This window comes from Mastigoproctus giganteus, chromosome 7 (genome assembly GCF_048544385.1).
Source record: "Mastigoproctus giganteus isolate SK-2022 chromosome 7, ASM4854438v1, whole genome shotgun sequence".
NCBI lineage: Eukaryota > Metazoa > Arthropoda > Arachnida > Uropygi > Thelyphonidae > Mastigoproctus > Mastigoproctus giganteus.
The window spans coordinates 122,515,597-122,538,875 of record NC_143581.1 but is presented as its reverse complement, the minus strand read 5'-3'; the positions used below and the strand labels follow the sequence as shown (position 1 = coordinate 122,538,875).

At 39.2% G+C, this 23,279-nt stretch overlaps 1 protein-coding gene across 2 annotated transcripts in view; it reads left to right on the top strand.

Moving 5' to 3' along the window:
• The window catches only part of LOC150083174 (E3 SUMO-protein ligase RanBP2-like), a 621,501-nt gene that overhangs the window by 63,781 nt on the left and 534,441 nt on the right, over positions 1 to 23,279 (top strand). For both annotated transcript variants that reach the window (XM_090377889.1, XM_090377888.1), the window contains exon 7: positions 21,421 to 21,489. In XM_090377889.1, coding sequence (XP_090234015.1) covers positions 21,421 to 21,489 — 69 coding nt within the window. The remainder of the gene's footprint in view (positions 1 to 21,420; positions 21,490 to 23,279) is intronic.

The window sequence follows — 23,279 nt, the reverse complement described above, 5'->3', positions numbered from 1 at the left end:
GGAAACATTTCTCAGTTGTGGACTGTATCAGAATCATAGTTTTATCGCCGAAAGAAATAAAACTGTCAACGTTAAATGCATGTGGAAAAATGTATGGCCAGAGTCTGCACATGTTCATTTAGGAAATATGATCAAACTGGCAGAAAATGGAATCAGTGTGATAGTAGAACTTGCTGCATCATTAGGAGGTTAAGGTTTTGATGTGATATGACTATTGAAGCCCTCGTGGGTAGCACAGTTGTTGATTCGCCCTCCTCCCCATACCGGGTGGAAAAGACTTGAGTTAGAATCCAGTCGATGATGGGAGGAATTTTTATGGGTCTTTTTCACAACGTGGCTGAGTTAGTCGGGGCAAGGGTAACATGGTTTTTGTCCAGCAAAACAGAAAATTGACTACAGAACACATGCAATTTATAGACAATATATGCAGAGTAACATGGCCTTAGTCGTCAATGCTTCTAAAAAAATAAAAAAAATATGATTACTGAAGACGTTCCAAGAATTACTGGTAGAAAAAGAGGCTGGCAAACGGATTGGGTGAAAATGACATGGGAGGTAAAACTAAATCAATTCAGAGGATGATATCGCAGATGGAAATTCTAAACTTGCAAATTTTACACTAAAAAGCATAGGGAAGGCATAAAGTTAGCCGAACAATTAGAATCTTATTTTTTGAATTCAGATTCTTGAATAAAAGGAGCCCAAAGTTTAAAAGGGAGCTTCAAAAATGCTTAGTTCCATACAGTGAAATTCATAAAGATTTATCAAGCAAAAGCAAACAAACGCAGATTCACGAAATCTAGATTGGTATATTTTTGTTAGTTTTGTTAACATTTTGTTAACGAAATAGTGTAATTTTGTTAGTTTTGTTAACATTTTGTTAATGGAATAGTGTATTTTTGTTAGCTTTTGGAACGTAACCCCCTTTTTGTACTTTTTCTTAGTCCTGTATAACACGGTTTGGCACAAAATGGCATTTTACAGGAACCCAATAACCATGCTTTACGAGGGTTACCTGTATTCTGGAGTATGCTCCATATGCATCTGACCTGGAGTTTTCACCTCTTCTACAGATCCTGTTATTTTAAATTTGTAAATTCAATGAGTTATGGTCTTTTGACTTAAAACACTAGCATTTCTCCTAATGCTGAAGCGCTATCTAAATTCTCATTGAGTGCCCACAACTCAATATATACACTAAGTTGGCTTTGTATTAGCAACACCCCATTTTGTAGGAATGCTCAGGGTCGAAAATGGCTTCTTGACCCTGAGATTGTTGTTCACTTCATATGGTGATCAGTTTTTGTTTCTGTGAGGAAGAATGTGTCAATATTAAGATCTTTCCAACTTAGAATGTGGAATGATTGTTGAGGGCAAGATATGCAGGTGTCAGTACCTTGACAACCGCCAACATGGTTAAGTGTTCCAGTTCTTTTGTGCCATAAGTCTACGATGACTGGTGCAACAGTAGAAGAGCCATGTGTGGTCGACAAGGTGAGCGTTGTATGTCTCTATTCATAACACAACAGTGCTGCAGCACAGTGGCCCAGCTAACCACCCAGTACAACATAGGAATAACAAGACCAATATCTGCACGGACTGTTTAGCCATACTACCACAGCCCATACTAGCCATTAGCTGTGGCAGTCGATGGCTGTCACAGATACCCATACTCACTGCGAGACAAGAAACTGTGCCTTCCATTTGATGTCAGCACCACCATGGACCACTGATGTGGAAATCTGTCTAATGGATCTTGTTTATAACCCCATCTTGCTGATGGGCATATCTACATTTGGAGAAAGCAACACGAGGCCTTAGTACCCGGAGGCAGTGGTGTTTCCATCCCCAATTTCCACGTGGCACCAGAAACTTGGTGCCACCTGGAACTTGGGGATGAAGAGTTCCACTATAGTGGGTATAATGTAGTTAGGGAAGATAGAAGGGGTGAAGGGATCATGCTTCTTATCAAAAGCAGCTTGAATGCGAAAAGAGCTTTTTGCTGAGTCTGAAGTTATGTCTGTTAGCATAGAATCTGTATGGTGTGAGTTAGTGGAAGCAAAGGTGTAATGAGAGTGAGAGCAATCTACAGACTGAAAGACAGAAAAGTGTGATGAGAGTCTCTATATGGAGATGGAATGAGCAAGCAAGCATGAATGTCTTATTATAAATGGCTTTAGTCTGCCCGAGACTAAAGGTTGGAATAAGTGGGAGGGAAACTCACCACGAAGAAAATTTTTTAAATTAAACTAGATGATTATTATTTGTACCAGCATGTTAGAGAAAGTTCTAGGTGTTAATATTTTCTTGACTTCATTGCTATTATGCAATCAGATGACATCAGAGGACTTAAAGTACAGGAATCATTGTCAGGAAGTGATCATGCAGTTGTTAGCTGGAAGATGAAGAAAGATGTTAAAGTTACATTGTAATTATCTCGTAACAGAGAAGAAAAATGCATGGGATGCATATAAATTATCAAGCGACTCAGAAGCCTATGGCAGATATAAGTTAATCTGTAATAAGGTCACAAAGGAGGTTTGGCAGGTGAAGGCAGATTACGAGAAATCCTTGGCAAAAGATGCTAAGAAAAACAGCAAGGATTTCTTTACTTATATAAACTCTAAAAGGAAGGGGATGAATCTGATTGGTCCACTTGACATCGATGGTTCGACTGTTCATGATCCTGCTCAGATAGCAAACAAACTGAATGAGTATTTTGCATCTACATTCACACGTGAGAAATTATTAAGGTTTGAAAATGGCAGAAGGTTATCAAATTGTAGCAGGATACTTAATGATTTTGTAATAACTGAGAGCAAAGTGGAAGAGAAACTGTTGAAGTTAAATGTAAGAAAAGCACCTGGAGTGGATGGGATCTATCCAGTTATATTAAAGGAGGCGGCAGAGCAACTAAGCAAACCCTTAGCCATAATTATGAGAGCATCCTTGGACTCAGGTGAGGTTCCCACGGACTGGAGATGTGCAAATGTATCCCCAATTCACAAAGGGGGATCGAAGGGTGACAGGGTGACATGAGTAATTACAGACCAGTTAGTTTAACTTCTGTTCCGGGTAAAATAATGGAGTCGCTGGTTAAAGATGCATTGCAGGATCATCTAGACAAGACTGCAGCAATAATTCAGACACAGCATGGGTTTGTTAAGGGAAAGTCTTGTCTGACAAATTTGATAGGATATTATGATGTGGTTACAAAGGAACTGGATGCAAAAAATAATTTTGATATCATATACAGTGAAACTTCTCCTAACGGATACCTCTCGTTAACGGACATCTCTCTACAACGGACATTTTAAAATTCCCAAACTCACCTCTATTGGTTTTAACGTGTTTGCAGCTTCTGTCTAGCGGACATTCTCTGTAACGGATGCAAACAGGCAATCTGCACTGTTTCATTTAGATTAGCACTTAATTTTAATCTCCCCATAACGGACAGCGGGCGAGCTCACTGCCCTTTTTCTAGGAACGTTTCTTCCACGTACTGCCTCAATCGTGTGTTTATTTTCTATTTCCGATTCTCTGAATTTTATCAAGGTTTACGTCGCGGTTCTAAACCCCTTTTCAAGAATTTTAAGACACGTGTAAAACTTCTGATGAATTCGGTGTGTGCAGGAGTGGGGGAATATGGTCGGCCTTTTGTCTTTTCAGTTTTCAGTTTTGTTCAGTGTCGTGTGAAGTGCACAATGTCTTCTCGTAAACATTTAACTTTAAAAGATAAAGTCGAACTCATTAGTGCGTATGATCGGCAAAAAAATAGTTTTCGCAATCTCGCTGAAAAATTCAAAATCGGGAAGACGCAGGTAAGCGACATCCTAAAGAAAAAAAATGAACTGCTCAAGCAATTTTGGCAACACGGAAATGATCAGGTTCAAAAATCATTTCCGAAAACTGTTGGACTTCAAATTGACAATGTTACGTATGAGTGGTTTTGTCGCGCACGTGCTAAAAAAATTTCCATTAATGGGCCTATTATTGGGGAAAAGGCTTTGGAGGTTGCGAAATCTATGGGAGTAAATGAGTTCAAAGCTTCTGTGGGATGGCTAGACAAATTCAAAACTCGGCATAACATTTCTTGGAAAATCGTAAGTGGTGAAGGTGGATCTGTTGATACTGGGGTTGTAACCGAGTGGACCGTCAAATTGGAAGATTTATGTCGTGATTTTGAAGCTAAAGATATACAACTGTGACGAAACAATGAGTCTAAAAAACGAAAAGTGCCAGGGCGGAAAAATTTCTAAGGAACGCTTGACTGTACTATTGTGTACAAATATGCTGGGTGACTTTGAACAAACTCTTGTTATAGGAAAACCACAAAATCCTCGTTGTTTCAAGGGCATAAAGTTGAATCTTTTGAATGGTTGACTGGAAGTCTAATAAAAAAGCGTGGATGACACGAGATATCATGAGCGAATGGATAAGTCACTTTAACCAAAACATTATTCGTCAAAACAGAAAAATTATTCTTTTCATGGATAATGCTGCATCTCACCCGCACATTGAATTGTCCAACATTCAAATCGTTTTTCTGACACCAAACACATCTCCAGAGTGTCAGCCCTTGGATCAAGGGATAATAAAAAATTTTAAACTTCACTACAGAAAACGTGTTTTAAGACATCTCATTGCAAACATGAGCGATGTAACATGTGCGAGTGACCTTGCAAAGAAAATCAGCATCCTAGATGCAATTCAATGGGTTTCCTCTTCAGTAAATGCAATTAGAAAACAAACTGTAGTGAACTGTTTTGTAAAGTCTGGCTTCTCAAACGCAAAAATTGAAGTTGTGAACAGCAATGTGGAGCACCAAGAAGAACAAGAACTTCAACATCTATTGATAATGTACGATACTTCCGCTACAAGTGACCCTGGCTACAAAGATATAGACTCGAACCTCACTACAGAAGATGGTGCTACAGATATCAACGACATTATCATTGATATTTTTCAAGAAGTTCCTCATGAGGATGAAGAAATGGAAGGAGGTCATTCTGTCGAAGAACATATTAACGACGAACCACCGATGAAAATAGAAGAAGCACTCATACAAATCAATCGTTTAAAAATGTTTTTCGCCTCTGAAGAAGATACTGAAGGACTTTTGATGGTTTCTTCACTCCAAACAAATGTTGAAAACAATTATCAGCCGGAAGAAGGTGCAGAAGAAAATAAGTGATTACTGTATGTATTTTTCTTAAGATAAAGTCATAATATGCATAGCACAATTGTATGTATATTATTTACAAAAATATTGTGCAAAATCTGTATATAATTTAATTTTATTTTGCATTGAACGTTTAACGATTTTTCTTTATCTCTTGTGTATGTAATTGTATATTATTTACAAAAATATTGTTCAAAAATCTGTATACATTTTAATTTAATTTTACATTAAGCGTTTAACGATTTTTTTTTTTCTTTCTTTTTTTTTTTTCCTCCCTCAGACTTCTTGTTAGAGGACACTTCTCTCTAACAGACAAATTTTCGTTCCCCATGGCTGTCCGTTAAAGGGAAGTTTCACTGTATTTGGATTTCAGGAAAGCTTTTGACACTTGCGCATGGAAGACTTTTATACAAATTGGAGCAGAATGGTATTAAGGGTAAGTTGCTACAATGGATAAAAGGATGGTTAAGTGCGAGAAGACAGAGGGTGGTAATCAATGGGTGCTGCTCTTCTTGGACTAATGTTATTAGTGGAGTCCCACAGGGTTCGGTGTTGGGTCCACTGTTGTTTTGTTTATTTATCAATGATATTGATGAAGGTACATCAGGCTTAGTGTCGAAGTTTGCAGATGATACAAAGGTTGGCACGGTTGTTAATGACAGTAATGGCAGTGTGCTACTGCAACAGGATCTAGATAATTTGGGCAGATGGGCTAAGAAGTGGCAACTGAAGTTTAACCTTGACAAATGCAAAGTACTGCATATGGATAGAAGTAACCCCAGAGAAACGTACCAACTGTGTGGTACTACACTTAAGGTGGTAGAAAATGAAAAAGACCTGGGAGTAATTGTGCAGTCAGATATGAAGTTTATATGAAGTTTATATCCTCCCCCTTCCTATAATAGGAAGGGGGGAGGGGTTATGCTATTAGTTAAGAAACACATAAAAACCAAGGAAGTGAAGCCAGTCGACATCACTGGACAGTGCAGTGTTGAGTCAGTTTGGTGTGACATAAGCATTGGGAGATCAAATTTGAGAGTAGGAGTGTGCTATAGGCCTAATGACTGATGAATATAATAAGAAACTGTACAGGGAAATAGAGTGGGCCAGTAAATCAGAGAGTCTTATAATGGGAGATTTTAATTTCCCAGATATTGACTGGAATTTGGGGGCTGGTTACTCACACACTAGCAGGGCTTTTGTGGATTTATTGGATGATTGTTTTCTACATCAGCATGTTCGGGAGGCAACTAGAGGGAGTAATACTCTTGATATGATTATCAGCAGTGATTCTTCATGCATTAAGAATCTGCAGATAAATGAACCACTAGGTGGCAGTGATCACAGTGTGCTGAAGTGGGATTTACTCAAAGAGGTAACTACCATTAGGGGTAAAGGGAAGGGTTATTGCTTCCGTAAAGGCGACTACGATGGACTGAGACAGTATTTAAATTCTATACAGTGGGACCAACTGATGATGTTACCAACAGCAAATTCAAAATGGGAAGCATTCAAAGAACTTATCTTGGAAGATACTAGGCTTTACATACCAACTAAGAAATATTGTTCAAGGTTTAGGCCAAAATGGATGTCAGATGAACTAATGAGGCATATGGCAGAGAAGAAAAATGCATGGTATACTTACAAATTAACACATGACACAGAAGCCTATGATAGATACAAGTTGATATGCAACCAAGTTACAAAGGAGGTTAGGCAGGCGAAGGCAGATTACGAGAAATCCTTGGCAAGGGACGCAAAGAAAAACAGCAAAGAGTTCTTTACTTATGTAAACTCTAGAAGGAAGGGGATGAATCAGATTGGTCCACTTGATATTGATGGGTCAACTGTTGATGATCCTGCTCAGGTAGCTAACAAACTAAATGAATATTTTGCATCGACATTCACACACGAGGAGTTATTCAGCGAGGGGAATGCCAGAGGTGTATTCAACTCTAGCAGTAAGCTACAGAATCTTGAAATAACTGGGAGTAAAGTGGAGGAGAAACTGTTGAAGATACAACACAAGAAAGGCACCCGGGGTGGATGGGATCTGTCCAGTTATATTAAAGGAGGCAGCAAAGGAAATAAGCAAACCCTTAGCCATAATTATGAGAGCTTCCTTGGACTCAGGGGAGGTACCCATAGACTGGAAATGTGCAAATGTGACCCCACTTCACAAAGGAGGATCAAAGGCTGACACAAGTAATTATAGACCTGTGAGCTTAACTTCTGTTCCAGGAAAATTAATGGAGGCACTGGTTAAAGAAGCACTGCAGGATCATTTAGACAAGACTTCAGTTATAGCTCGGACACAGCATGGCTTTGTTAAGGGGAAGTCTTGCCTGACCAATTTGATTGGATACTATGATGCAGTCACAAAAGAACTGGATGCAGGGAATAACTTTGATATTATATACTTGGATCTTAGAAAAGCTTTTGATACTGTTGCACATGGAAGACTGCTACACAAATTGGAGCAGTGTGGCATTGGAGGCAAATTGCTGCTATGGATAAAGGGGTGGTTGAGGGGGAGAAGACAGAGAGTGGTAATCAATGGACACTGCTCATCGTGGACTAATGTTATTAGTGGAGTCCCTCAGGGCTCAGTGTTGGGTCCATTATTGTTTTCTGTATTTATAAATGATATTGATGATGGTATATCAAGCTTAATGTCCAAGTTTGCAGACGATACAAAGGTTGGCAGGGTTGTCAAGGACACTACTGACACTATGCTGCTGCAACAGGATCTGGAAAGGTTGAGCAGATGGGCTGAGAGGTGGCAAATGAAGTTTAACATTGACAAATGTAAAGTACTACACATGGGAAACAGCAACCCCAGAGCAATGTATCAACTCTGTGGTACTACACTGACAGTGGTAGAGAATGAAAGGGACTTGGGGGTGGTTGTGCAGGCAGATATGAAGTTCTCTGAGCAGTGCAGACGGGCTGCAAGAGTAGCTCATGGAGTATTGTCAATGATATACAGGAATTTTTCGAGCAGGGATAAGGAAGTGATTATTCCCTTGTATAAGGCAATGGTCAGGCCACACCTAGAGTACTGTATACAGGTCTGGAGGCCTCATTTCAAGAAGGATGTAGAGCTGCTGGAACAAGTACAGAGAAGGGCAACAAGATTAGTGAATGGAACAAAGGATTGCTCTTATGAAGAAAGGCTTAAGTTTTGCAAATTACAGTGTCTGGAGACTAGGCACCAGCGAGGTGATCTGATAGAGGTCTATAAAGCCTTGAATGGTTTGAGCATGCTTAACTGATGGGTTCTTCCTCTAGCTCAGAATAATCACCTGAGAGGGCATAAATTCAAATTGAGGAAAGACAGATGTAGGATAGACGTGCGGAAATTTGCCTTTAGCCAGCGGGTGGTTGGTTGGTGGAACAGACTTCAATCCCTTGTAGTGGAGGTTGATAGCCTAAATAAGTTTAAGGCTCAGCTGGACAGGTATTTTGAACGAACAGAGGGGTGAAGTGGAAGTGGGTTTTTTTTTTTTTTTTTTTTGGCTGATGCTGCATAAGCTTGCTGTCTTGCAACAAATGCCTCTACTAATGCTAATGCAGACAGGCTGCCAGGGCAGGTCATGGAGTTTTGTCAATGATATATAGGAATTTTGCTAGCAGGGAAAAGGAGGTGATTATCCCTCTGTATAAGGCAATGGTCAGACCACGGCTTGAGTACTGCGTACAGGTCTGGAGGCCTCATTTTAGGAAGGATGTAGATTTACTTGAGCGTGTACAGAGAAGGGCAACAAGATTGGTAAGGGGAATGAAGGGATCCTCTTATCAAGAGAGGCTTAAGTTCTGCAAATTGCAGTGGCTGGAGACTAGGCACCTGCGCGGTGATCTGATTGAGGTGTATAAGGCCTTGAATGGGTTGAGCATGCTGAATTCTGATGGGATTCTTCCACTTGTTCAGATTACGAACCTAAGGGGGCATAAATTGAAATTAAGAAAGGACAGATGTAGAATAGATGTGCGGAAATTTGCCTTTAGCCAGTGGTTGGTTAATTGCTGGAACAAACTTCCATCTGTCGTTGTGGAAGTTGATATGTTGAATAAATTTAAGGAGGAACTGGACAGGCATTTGGAGGGAATGGTGTGATTTTTTTTTTTTTTTTTTTCGCTGATGCTGCATAAGCTCATACATTTGCTTTCTTGGATCACATGCCACTGCTACTACTATTTCAGAAGAGGGGACTTTGACAGTTTAAGGTGCTATATGACATCTATGAATTGGGTGGATTGCCAAGAGTTGGCTAAAATGAAACTTCGTGCAATCCAGTCTAAACAGCCACCTCCCCATAACTTGAATTTATGACCACTAGTTCTGGAATAATTTCGTGAAAATTAGTAGAAATTTCCACTAGTTCGTGAAAATTTCGTCCTCCTTCATTTTACTTTTGCCTTTAAGAGCCTTAATCAAGTCTCTTCTAAGATGCCTAGTTTCCAAGCTATGCAACCCACATATTCAACGTCTTTCCTCATGGATACCTTTTGCAGATCTCACCCGGCTAGTTGCCTGTGTGGACCCTTTCAAAAAGCTTGATTTTTTTTTTTTTTTTGTTTAGTCTCCACACTTGAACACAGTATTCGAAGAGTGGTCGAACAAATAGCCTTATATAATGGGATTATGATGTCCTTATCTCTACTAGGAAATGTTTCGTAAATCGTCTATAGGACTCGATGGGCCTTCCTTGCAACCTGTCTACAATGCTTGGAGAACTTCATGTGTAACTGTATCATAACCCCCAAGTCCCTTTCTTCCACTACTGACTTTAGTTCAACTCCACCAAGTGTATAAGTTATTTTGGGGTTGCTATTCCCCAGGTGTAAGACCTTGCATTTTGCTGAATTAAAGCATAGCTGCCACTTTTCTGACCTTCTGCTTGCCGGTGATCGTTATCCACTCTACTAATCTCATCTGCATATCATCTGCAAATTGACACATCATGCCCTCTGTTCTTTCATTGATGTCATTTAAGAAAATCAAAAACAACAGTGGTCCCAATACCGATTCTTGGGGAATCCCACTTTTTACATTAACCCGGTCTGAGAACAATTTATCACAACCCTATGCCTCCAGTGCTGAAGCCATCCTGCTATCCATCTAAGGATTTTCCCTGTGATTCCAACCTGTTCCAGCTTATAAAGTAACTGCTCATGTCGGACTGAGTTAAATACTTTGCTGAAATCTAAATAAACAATGTCAAAATTATTCCCTAAATCCAGCTGATGAGTGACCCTGTCAAAATAGCTAAGCAGATTTGTTAAACATGATTTTCCCTTTACAAAACCATGCTCTGTGTATCCTTCAGCATTCCACTTTTATCTAAATGATCCTGAATCTTTGATCATTGCCTCCATGATTTTCCCTACTACTGAAGTTAGACTGACTGGTTGGTAATTTCCTACTACACTCTTTGAAATGCATTTGTATTGGCGATACATTGACACTTTTCCAATCCAATGGAATCACTCCCGAGTCCAGTGATGCTCTCATAATTAGCTTCAATGGTTTAATGCACTCACTTGCCACCTCCCTTGAAATTGTACGGTATATGCCATCAACCTCAGGAGCCTTACTAGCCTGTAGACGCAAAAGTTTTTTCATTAAAAATAATGTGAAATTTCAATATCATTAATCACATAATTTTCAACTTCACTCCCATAATTTCTCATTGACATAAAGGGTTTTTCTCTGTAAATATCGATGCAAAGTAACTGTTGAGTTCACATGCATCAGCTGGGGTATCTAATACTATCTCAGATCCATTACATAAGGATCTGATCTGGTTTGTCCTTCTCTTCTTTGCATTTATATATGCAAGAATTTCTTATCCTCACTCTTTGCTCTCTTTGCCAGTGATTTCTCATAATCTGCCTTTGCCAGCCTAACCGTTTCTGTGAAACTATTATAGATAAATTTTTAGCTGTTATAAGCTTCTGTACCTTTTATTGCTCTAACTTTTCCATGCTGTTAATAGAGGCCACGTAGCACCTTAAGCCGTCATAATTTCCTTTCCTGAAATTATAACCCATTCCTTTGACTTTAACTACTGCTACCTCCCTCTTCATTGTCCATCGTAGAACTCCACGATCACTTCCTGCTATTGGTTCCTGTACTGTCAGCCTCATTAGCATTAGTAGAGGCATATGATGCAAGAAAGCAAGCTTATATAGCATTATCCAAAAAATAACGTTCTCATTTCACCTATCCATTCACTCCAAATTCATGTCTCGTTCTGCCTTGAAATTATTTAAGTTTTCGACCTCCACTATGACAGATGAAAGTTTGTTCCAATATCTAAAGTCACTGGCTAAAGTCAAATTTGTGCACATCTATTTTACAATTGTCTTTCCTCAGTTTGAACTCATGTCCCCTCAGATGAGTAAAAGGAAGAATCCCATTAGCATTGAGCTTGATCAAACCATTCAAGGCCTTATACACCTCGATTAAATCACCTCACAGGTTCCTAGTTTCCAGACACTGCAATTTGCAGAACTTAAGTCTTTCTTGGTAATAGCAACCCTTTGTTCCACTCACTAATCTCGTTGCCCGTCTCTGTACGCATTCCAGCAGCTCTACATCCTTCCTAAAATGAGACCTCCAGACCTGTATGTAGTACTCAATGTGTGTCCTGACCATTGCCTTATACAATGGGACAATCAGCACCTTCCCTGCTACCAAAATTTCTGTATATCATTTACAAGACACCATGAGCTCTTGCAGCCTGTCTGCACTGTTCAAAAAACTTCATATCTGATTGCACAATTACCCCAGCTCCTTTTCGTTCTCTGCTACCCAGAGTGTAGTACCACACAGTTGGTACATTACTCTGGGGGTTACTGCTACCCATATGCAGTACAGTAAACCCCCACTATTTGCGGTATCTGTATTCGCAGTCGCTGATTTAATATAAAATGAAACCTAAAAAAAAAAATGCGAATTTTAAATCGCCGTGAACATTTTCCGCCATAAAAAAACATGGGTGTGGCTAAGATCATCTTTCCCGGTCAAAACAGCGCTCAGTGGGTGGGTGGGTGGGGGGAGGGGGATGACAAAATCACGAGCGTGGATGTTTCTCGCTAATCCCTCTTCAGTATGTGCTATGCGCTTGTCATGGAAGGTTTCGTCGTTTGCTTTTAATTGATTTGCTTATATAAGTGAAAAATCTACCGTTTTGCAGTGTGTTAGTGTAAACAGACTTTTTCGAGTGTATTAACTGAAGAAAGTGACTTTATTATGGACAAATTCTTTTCTAGCCCCTACAAAAACATGGTTACGAATAACAAGGGAATTGTGAAAAGATCAAAGAAGGTGATGACATTAGCGAGTAAAATTCAGTTATTAGACAAAATTTCTAATGGTGAAAGTGTCTCGTCAGTGGCAAAACATAAAATCAATAAGTCAACGGTACGATCGAAGAAAAAATCTGCTGTAGTGTCCACGAAAATGTGCAAATTGCTTCAAAAATTTGCTCCAACTCATGATGTTAAAATAGAAAAAATGGAAAAAGCTTTAAATCTGTGGATAGAAGACCGAACTCAAAATAAAATTCCGTTAAGTTCACTCATCATTCATGAAAGGCAAAACACCTTTATTAACACTTTAGTGAAACTGGTGATAGAACTGATGGGATAAGTTTTTTAGCTATAGCAAAGGCACTGGATTGAAAGATTTGTTTGAAATTTCTAATAAATATTACATTTAATATTAAATTGTTTCTTATTTTCATTTCGAGGCCTTATGTTTGCATTTCACTATGTAGAGGGGAACAGGTATCCTGTGTGTTATCAGACACTCAGCCTAAAACACTGATGGATCCAATATCTCTCTATTACAGAAGATTTAGGAGAAGTCCGGTTGGCCTGCCTCCCTAAAATCCACTCATGCACACCTTCTCGATGGTGAGCCCTGTTACGTCACTTAGGTGGCAACGAACGTGCAGAGTGGTTCTCTTCAAGACGCCTGGTCAGCATGAAGAGGAAAAGACCAAACCCTCCAGCAATGAGAGCACAACAATACAAATGGCCCTCAGTCCCCAGCAGCTTTCACTCTCCCTCTTACGGCAGCGAGAGGATCAGAGTGGAAGCAGAGGGTGCTAAGAATCTCTGGGTACGACCAGGCTGCCATGCACGGAAATTGAACTTGGCCTGTTATAACGTACGATCACTCATCGGTGAAGACAGGATATTAGAGCTGGAAAAGGAATTAGAAAATGTGAATTGGAATATCATCGGTTTGGCTGAAACAAGAAGAAGAAGAAATGAATCACTTATAAGTTTATCAAGTGGAAATCTGCTGTACACCAATGGAAACAGTGAAAAGAGTGAAGGTGGAGTTGGGTTTCTGGTCCATAAAGATTTTAAAAACAACATTTTGGAATTCAAAAGTACATCACCAAGGGTGTCAAGACTAATACTCAAGATTTCTAAGAGGTACAAGCTAAAGATTGTAATGATTTATGCACCAACATCGAGCCATGATGATGAAGAGGTTGAAGACATGTACACTGAAATTGAGAGTCTTCTAGATGAGCAGAAAACCCACTACACTATTATTATGGGGGACTTCAATGCTAAGGTTGGAAAAAGGCAAAACAGCACAGAAAGAGGAACTATAGGAAATTTTGGAATTGGTGAAAGAAATAAAAGAGGTGAAAGACTTGTTGAATTTGCAGAATCTCAAGGAATGTCAGTAATGAACACTTTTTTCAAGAAAAGGGTGAACAGAAAGTGGACATGGAAGAGTCCAAATGGATTAACAACTAATGAAATCGACTTCATCCTCACTAACAGAAGATATATTGTGAATGATGTTACCGTCCTGAATAAGGTAAATGTTGGAAGTGATCACAGAATGGTAAGATGTACACTTGATATAGACATAGGAAAGGAAAGGAAAAAATTGACTCGAGTAAATAATACAAAGGTCTTTGAAATAACAGAGGAGGAGAAAAAGCAGTATGTATTGGAACTTAAGAACAAGTTTGAGCTTCTGCAGACTACTCAGGACCAAGATATCGACGAGGAATATTACAACTTTCTGAAAGTGATAAAGCCCAAGAAACCTATAGGGAAACAGAAATCCAAAGAAGAAAAAATTAGTCAAGAAACACTTGTCATGATGAACCGAAGACGACAAATGAAGAGCAAGAAAAACACTGCCAGGGAGAAAATTGAGTATACTGAGTTATGCAAAGCCATTAGAAAGAGACTCAGAGAGGACATAAGAAGATTTAACACAAGAAAAGTAGAACAAGCATTAAGGGAAAACAAAGGATTTAAATCAGCAGCCATGAGCAGTAATACAGAAAGACAAATGATACTGAAACTGAAGAATAGCAATGGTGTACTTATAAACAGCAGAGAAGGCATAATTCAAATAGCAGAAGACTACTATAGAGAATTATACAAGGAGCGAGGGAATGATACCAGCAGTGGGGAAGATGAATTGCAAAGTAGCAACACATACGACATACCCGATATTCTTCCTGATGAGGTAGAACATGCATTGAAGAAAATGAAGAATCGGAAAGCCCTGGGGGAAGATGAAGTTACTGTAGAGTTGTTAAAATTGGGAGGAAGAGACATAACACAAAAACTGGCAAGGCTGTTCACAAAGTGCATTAGAAAAGGTGTGATGCCTAAGCAGTGGAATAATGCAATCATAGTTTTGCTGCATAAGAAAGGAGATAAATCAGAAATTGGAAATTATAGACCAATTAGCTTGTTATCCCACATCTACAAGTTGTTCACAAGGGTCATTACTAACAGATTAGAAAGAATACTTGATGAGAATCAACCGAAAGAGCAAGCTGGCTTTAGGACAGGATTCTCAACTATGGATCACCTTCACGTAATATCACAGCTAATGGAGAAAGCAAATGAATATAAAACACCATTATGCCTGGCATTTGTGGATTATGAAAAGGCATTTGACTCCATACAGCATAAGGCAATGTTTCGGGCACTGGAAAGACAAGGCATAGATACTCACTATATTATGATTTTGAAGAAAATATATGAGTGTGCTACATCCTTTATTAGACTAGACAAAGACAGTAGCAAATTTAAAATCGAGAAAGGAGTTCGACAAGAAGACACAATATCTCCGAAGCTGTTTACTGCTGCCCTTGAGGAAGCTTTCAGAAGATTAGACTGGTCGCAGAAAGGAGTCAATGTGAACGGAGAGTACCTAAACCATTTACGATTTGCAGATGACATTGTGGTCATAAGCCACGATCCCAAAGAATTAGAGGAAAATCTTAATCAGCTATGCACAGTTAGTAAGGATTTTGGACTAAAGATGAATATGGCTAAAACAAAAGTAATGATGAACAAGTATGCCACGGAAAGGGAAATAATGATTGAAGGAGCAGTAATCGAAAAGGTGGAGTCATATACTTATCTGGGACAAGTTATTAGCTGTAATAATGATAAATGGCTGGAAGTCAAGAGAAGAATAAATTTTGGATGGATAGCATTCAGGAAATATAGTCACATACTGAAGAGCAATATCCCAGTTTGTCTGAAACGTAAAATAATGAATCAATGTATACTCCCCACCATGACTTATGGAAGTGAAACTTGGGCACTCACCAAAAGAATGGAAGAGAAGCTAAGAACTACACAGCGAAGAATGGAACAAATTATATTGGGAATTAGAATGTTAGATAAGAAGAGAAACACATGGATTAGGCAGCAAACTCAAGTAAAGGACATTCTTATCAAAACTAAAGAACTGAAATGGTCTTGGGCAGGACACATAGCTCGAAGACATGATGACAGATGGACTAAGAAAATAACAGAATGGTACCCAAGAGGAGCTAGAAGAAAACCTGGAAGACAAAGGCGGAGATGGATAGATGAAATTCATGAGTTTTTGAGTAGTAAATGGATGGCCAGTGCTCAAAACAGAAGGAACTGGAAAGTTGCTGGAGAGGCCTTCATCCTGCATTGGATTAAAATGGCTGATGATGATGATGTACTGTCTATGTACATAGTCATATTATGAAGGTACATATAATACATAGACAAAATTTTAGACTAGTTTTTCTTATATATTTCATACTTTGGAACGGAACCCCTTTATTACTATGGGAGCCATAACTCAGTATTCACATTTTCGGTATTCATGGCATTTCTCAGGAATGTAACCCCCGCGAATAGCGGGGGTTTACTGTACTTTACATTTGTCAATGTAAAACTTCAATTGCCACCTTTCACCTCATCTGCTCAACTTTTCTAGATCCTGTTGCAATAGTATACTATCATTACTAGTTAAAGGGTAATGATCAGGTCTAGAATATTCTTTTCCCCTAGTACTTTTCCAGACACTTTGATACAAATAATAGTTGTCTAGTTGATTTAAAATGTTTTTCCCATGTCAGGCTTCCTTCCCATTTGCTTTAATCAATTGGAGGCAAATTAAAATTACCGATAATAAGACATTCACACTTACTTGCCCATTCCATTTGCATGTAGAGGCTCTCATCATAATCTTCACAATTGTCTGGCCTGTAGATTACTCCCACTCTCATTATGCCTTTGCTTTTAATTATCTGACACTATACACATTCTATACTAGCATTTAAAACGTCTGAATCCTGGAACATTCTGTCGTACTCGGGCTGCTTTTGACCCCTGCTACCCCTTCTATCTGCTCTATCCCTCCTAAATACATTGTATTACTGAATTCATCATCCCGTATTTCTGGGTGGCATCACTTTTCCGCCCCTAACCAGCAGTTCAAATTCACTCATTTTATTGAAGACATTTCTGGTGTCAGTAAAATGAGTATATTAATTGTCAGATCGTGTTACTGTAGAAACAGTTAAGACAGTGTTCTTATGTAGTTAACTACCCTGACACACTCTTTAAAATTATTTAAGCTTGCTTCCCTGGCATTAGCTATCTGCTCATTTGAAATGTTTTTGCCCTTAGGAACAGCTAATATGATATGTTGCAGTAACAAACAAGAGCTCTTGAAGTTTATGCAATCGTTAATTTAACCAATATCATCAGATAAACATGTATCTATATTACCCTTGTTCCCCCAAACTAGTAATTTCTCTGAACTCTTAAGGTATCCTTAGTAATACTGGCAAAAACACTTTGTTTAAATGTATCCCGTTTCTACAAAACAGGTTCCTTCTACCTGCAAGTGCAGGCCAAGCTGATAAAAATTTCCCCCAAAAGCCTTGCAGATTTCTTCAAGTCTTGAGTTAATTCACAAGGCTTTCAGCATATAATCTCTCCCAATGTGCCTGGGCTGAATTGCAGGCACATATGCATTCTGATCTAACTCGCGACATTTCTTCAGCATGGTCCTATATTTGTCTAAAAAATTGTCAGATCGTGTGTGCATAATATCATTAGTCCCCACACAAATAGTAATATTCTCTTTACTCCCTTTAAAATCTGACAGTCTGTTGGTGACATGATTAATTGTTGCTCAAGGCAGACGTACCCTGGTTCTGGTCCCCGTATCCTTATTACAAAAAAATATTTCCCGTTTCCCTGACAACGGAGTCTCGTAATAGAACTAAGCCTTTTTGAAACAGAGCAGTTTGCACTTGGTTATTCTGTTCTGTGGCCCGAATCGCGAGTGCATCACTTGGCAGGTTACTAGTCTCGAGTCCCTGATGAGCTCCCAGTTACATTTTTCCCCGAGGGCAAACACTCATTTTTTCACTGACTCAGATTCTTCTAGCAATGCACCAAATTTTAACTTTAGATTGGTACATGCTATACATTGGTGACAAACAAAAGGATCTCCAGGTGAGCTATGATTATCCACTATGTCATACTTTGAGTACATGCCACAGGTTTAGCGGCACACTATGGCCATAGTTGCCGATGCACCTAATAAATCCCGAAACAAACAAGCCACAGGTTTAGCAAGTGATGAAATCATGATTCACCCAGAAATTGCCATAGACTATTTCTGTATGAGTCACGATACCCTCTGACGAAGTGTTCAAGGTGGTTTTTGTCATAACCATTGTTAAAATTTACTATTTGGATTTGTTTGCATTTTAGCAAAGCATTTGACTCGGTCCCTCTTGAGAAGTTACTGTATAAGCTGGAACATGTTGGTATTATTGCCAAGATTCTAAGATAGATTGCTGGGTGGCTGCAAAGCAGTAGGCATCAGGTTGTGATTAATCGATATTCTTCAGATTGTTCTTACATCAGGAGTGGCATCTCTCAAGGATGAGAGATGCCATTCTGGGAGATGAGAGATGATTGGTTCTTGGTCCACTGTTGTTTCATAAATTAGCATTAGCATTAGTAGAGGCATTTGATGCAAGAAAGCAAGCTTATGCAGCATCAGCCAAAAAAAAAAAAAAAAAAAAAAACCCACTTCCACTTCACCCCTCTGTTCGTTCAAAATACCTGTCCAGCTGAGCCTTAAACTTATTTAGGCTATCAACCTTCACCACAAGGGATGGAAGTCTGTTCCAGCAACCAACCACCCGCTGGCTAAAGGCAAATTTCCGCACGTCTATCCTACATCTGTCTTTCCTCAATTTGAATTTATGCCCTCTCAGGTGATTTTTCTGAGCTAGAGGAAGAATCCCATCAGCATCGAGCATGCTTAAACCATTCATGGCTTTATACACCTCTATCAGATCACCTCGCTGGTGCCTAGTCTCCAGACACTGTAATTTGCAAAACTTAAGCCTTTCTTCGTAAGAGCACCCCTTTGTTCCATTCACTAATCTTGTTGCCCTTCTGTACTCGTTCCAGCAGCTCTACATCCTTCTTGAAATGAGGCCTCCAGACCTGTATACAGTACTCTAGGTGTGGCCTGACCATTGCCTTATACAAGGGAATAATCACTTCCTTATCCCTGCTGGAAAAAGTCCTGTATATCATTGACAATACTCCATGAGCTACTCTTGCAGCCCGTCTGCACTGCTCAGAGAACTTCATATCTGCCTGCACAACCACCCCCAAGTCCCTTTCATTCTCTACCACTGTCAGTGTAGTACCACAGAGTTGATACGTTGCTCTGGGGTTGCTGTTTCCCATGTGTAGTACTTTACATTTGTCAATGTTAAACTTCATTTGCCACCTCTCAGCCCATCTGCTCAACCTTTCCAGATCCTGTTGCAGCAGCATAGTGTCAGTAGTGTCCTTGACAACCCTGCCAACCTTTGTATCGTCTGCAAACTTGGACATTAAGCCCGATATACCATCATCAATATCATTTATAAATACAGAAAACAATAATGGACCCAACACTGAGCCCTGAGGGACTCCACTAATAACATCAGTCCACGATGAGCAGTGTCCATTGATTACCACTCTCTGTCTTCTCCCCCTCAACCACCCCTTTATCCATAGCAGCAATTTGCCTCCAATGCCACACTGCTCCAATTTGTGTAGCAGTCTTCCATGTGCAACAGTATCAAAAGCTTTTCTAAGATCCAAGTATATAATATCAAAGTTATTCCCTGCATCCAGTTCTTTTGTGACTGCATCATAGTATCCAATCAAATTGGTCAGGCAAGACTTCCCCTTAACAAAGCCATGCTGTGTCCGAGCTATAACTGAAGTCTTGTCTAAATGATCCTGCAGTGCTTCTTTAACCAGTGCCTCCATTAATTTTCCTGGAACAGAAGTTAAGCTCACAGGTCTATAATTACTTGTGTCAGCCTTTGATCCTCCTTTGTGAATTGGGGTCACATTTGCACATTTCCAGTCTATGGGTACCTCCCCTGAGTCCAAGGAAGCTCTCATAATTATGGCTAAGGGTGTGCTTACTTCCTTTGCTGCCTCCTTTAATATAACTGGATAGATCCCATCCACCCCGGGTGCCTTTCTTGTGTTTATCTTCAACAGTTTCTCTTCCACTTTACTCCCAGTTATTTTAAGATTCTGTAGCTTACTGCTAGAGTTGAATACACCTCTGGCATTCCCCTCGCTGAATAACTCCTCATGTGTGAATGTCGATGCAAAATATTCATTTAGTTTGTTAGCTACCTGAGCAGGATCATCAACACTTGACCCATCAATATCAAGTGGACCAATCTGATTCATCCCCTTCCTTCTAGAGTTTACATAAGTAAAGAACTCTTTGCTGTTAGTAAAGAACTCTTTGCTGTTAAATGACATTGATGAAGGGATAGAAGGCCTAATGTTAAAATTTGCAGATGATGAAAAGATTGGTAGAGTTGTTAATGATCATTGCCAAGCAGCACTACTTCAGGATGACTTGAACAGGCTGCAAGAATGGTCAGTAAGTGGCAGCTATGTTTTAATGCAGCCAAATGCAATGTCTTACACTTAGTGAATAGAAACCCCAAAATAAATTATACACTTTGTGGGGTTGAATTAAAAACAGTAGGGGAAAGAAAGGGATCTGGGAGTTACAATACGATCAGATACGAAATTTTCTGAACAGTGTAAACAGCCAGCCAGGAAAGCCCATGGCCTATCGATGATTTATCTAATGTTATCCTGCAGAGATAGGGTGATCATAATCCCACTGTACAAGGCAATTGTAAAACTACACTTGGAATACTGTATTCAAGTATGCAGAAATCTGAAAACTTATCTGAAAAAAGACATTGAGCTTCTTGTAAGGGTCCAAAGATGGGAAACTTGCATGGAGATGGGCAAAAGGTCGATCATATGGGGAAAGACTTTACTTATGTGGGCTACAGAGCTTGGCAACCAGGCACCTGAGAGGGGAAACCTGATTGAGGTTTATAAGGCTTTGTGAGGATTAGTAAAATGAATGAAGGTGGAATTTTCACAGTTATAAAGAATTCCAGAACTTTGGGCCATAAATTCAAATTACCTGGGTTGAGGTTTAGAGTAGATTGTAGGAAGTTTTCTTTTAGCCAGCAAGTTGTTGATTGCTAGAACAAATTGCTGTCGCAAGTAGTTGAGGCTGACAGTTTGAATAAATTCAGAGGTCAACTGGATAAAAGTGGCCCCATGAGGGTTTAGGTAAGTGTTACTGTAAAGCAAAGCTAACTCAGTGTATGTTTTTGCTTTGCTCTGTGTGTGTTTGTAGTTTGTAACAGATAGGAAAGAGTCATATCATTTTTATCATATCTTTTAATTTTATTAAAAAAATAAGAATATATATATTACAGAATTAGGGCCCGTTTTATGCCTAATTCAAGATTTAAATTGTTATGAGTTGAAAGACAAAAATTATATGTATTTGTATTGTAATCTAGCAAATATAATTATGCTTTTAGGAGTGTTTAGTAAACGCAGAAGGTGAGCCCAGTATGCAGGAATTGGAAGAACTTATAGAAACTGAACTGGTAAGATGTTTAAAATTGTTTTTTCAGTAGCATTTTTTTTTTTGCTGTTTTTTTTTTTTTTTTTTAACTAATAAGAATGCAATGGTATGGTGGAAGTGCAACTATATGGAAAAAGTGAACAAAAACAAAAATTAATTTTTCTATTAAAGAAAACAGTTAGTTGTGTGTTAAGAATTTTTGTTTGTTATATATCTCTATTAGTATGGGGTAAATGTTGCAAGGAAGGAGGCTTATACAGCATCAGCAAAAAAAACCAAAACAAAAAAAAACCCCACAAAACATAATCACGTTGTGTGTTCATTCTGTCTAGTAATTGGTCTAGATATATCAAGAGTTTAAAGTTAATTCTCTGCTGTAAATATATATAGTTGCTGAAAAGTATCAGTGCAAAGGTTCCTAAGAAAGGAAAGTCACCTTTCTTTTATTTATATTCTAGTCCTACTAACCATTAATCTACTTCCGCTTGGTCACTGGGTGGCACCGCTCCTGCCTCCCTGTGGTGGGGCCGGAAACCTGGGAGGAAAAGCTCTCACTCCCAGGGCCAAAAGGAGCAAACATGAATGACCTCAAACATTACCACGAATCCCAAAGATCCGACTCCTTTGAGTCGGAAAAATGAGAACAACGAGACTATTGCAACCAAAACGCAAAAAAAGGAAATAACATCGCTTAATGCACCTACCTTTATTGTCTTTAATTCTACGACAGAACAGCCATTAGGAAAACTGTTGCCATTCGTCATCCAGAAATGTTTAGAAAGTGTGGCTGGAACACCAAAAAATTTTAAGCAACTAAAATCAGGCGACATTCTAGTCGAGACAGCAAATACCAAACATGCAGAAAGACTGCTTCAAATGAAAACATTTGGTGGTATCCCAGTAATGGTCTCTCCCCATAATACACTAAATACATCGAAAAGAGTAATTTCTGAGCGGGACCTTATCAGCATCTCTGAAGAAGAAATTAAAAATGAACTTGAAAATCAAGGTGTTATAGCTGTGAGAAGGATTAAAATTACAAGAGATGGGACACTTATCCCAACCAGAAATATCATACTGACGTTTAACACTCCTAAACCACCTACATCTGTGAAGGCTGGATATCTAAATTGTAACATCAGACCATACATTCCGAATCCTCTCCGCTGCTTTAAATGCCAAAAATATGGTCATTCACAAATGGCATGCCGTGGTGTAGCTATCTGTTCCAACTGTGGGTCCCAAGAGCACAGCAATCAGAACTGTTCATCTGAGAAACCGAAATGTCCAAACTGCAAGGGAAACCATTTCGCCTATTCCAAGAATTGTGAATATTGGAAAAGAGAAAAGCAGATTCAGCGGTATAAAGTGGAACATTCTGTCACATACCAAGAAGTTAAGAGAACTATACACCCGAATATCTTAAACAGACCTTCCTATGCACAGGTCATAACGAATCGGCATACAATAGAAACCCAAACAGATTTTACAATTCCTCCAAAGAAATCCATCTCAGACTGGGCACGAGCACTACTTACAATATCCCAGCCAAAACATCAAGAGAAACTCACCAACACACCACTTTCTGTACCTCCTGATGTAAAATACTCAGAAACGAAAGCCCCTCAAGGAAAACGTAATGTCATAAGTCAACTGAACAAATGGAGACAGAAGCGACCAACCAAGCAGATGAATCAGTATTAGAGTTTTTCGCGGAAGAAGAGATGGACACCGGAAAACCATATTTCCCCAAAAAGGAAAAACCAAAACCAAAGGAAAAACCAAAACCAAACTAGATTAAAACAGCATCTA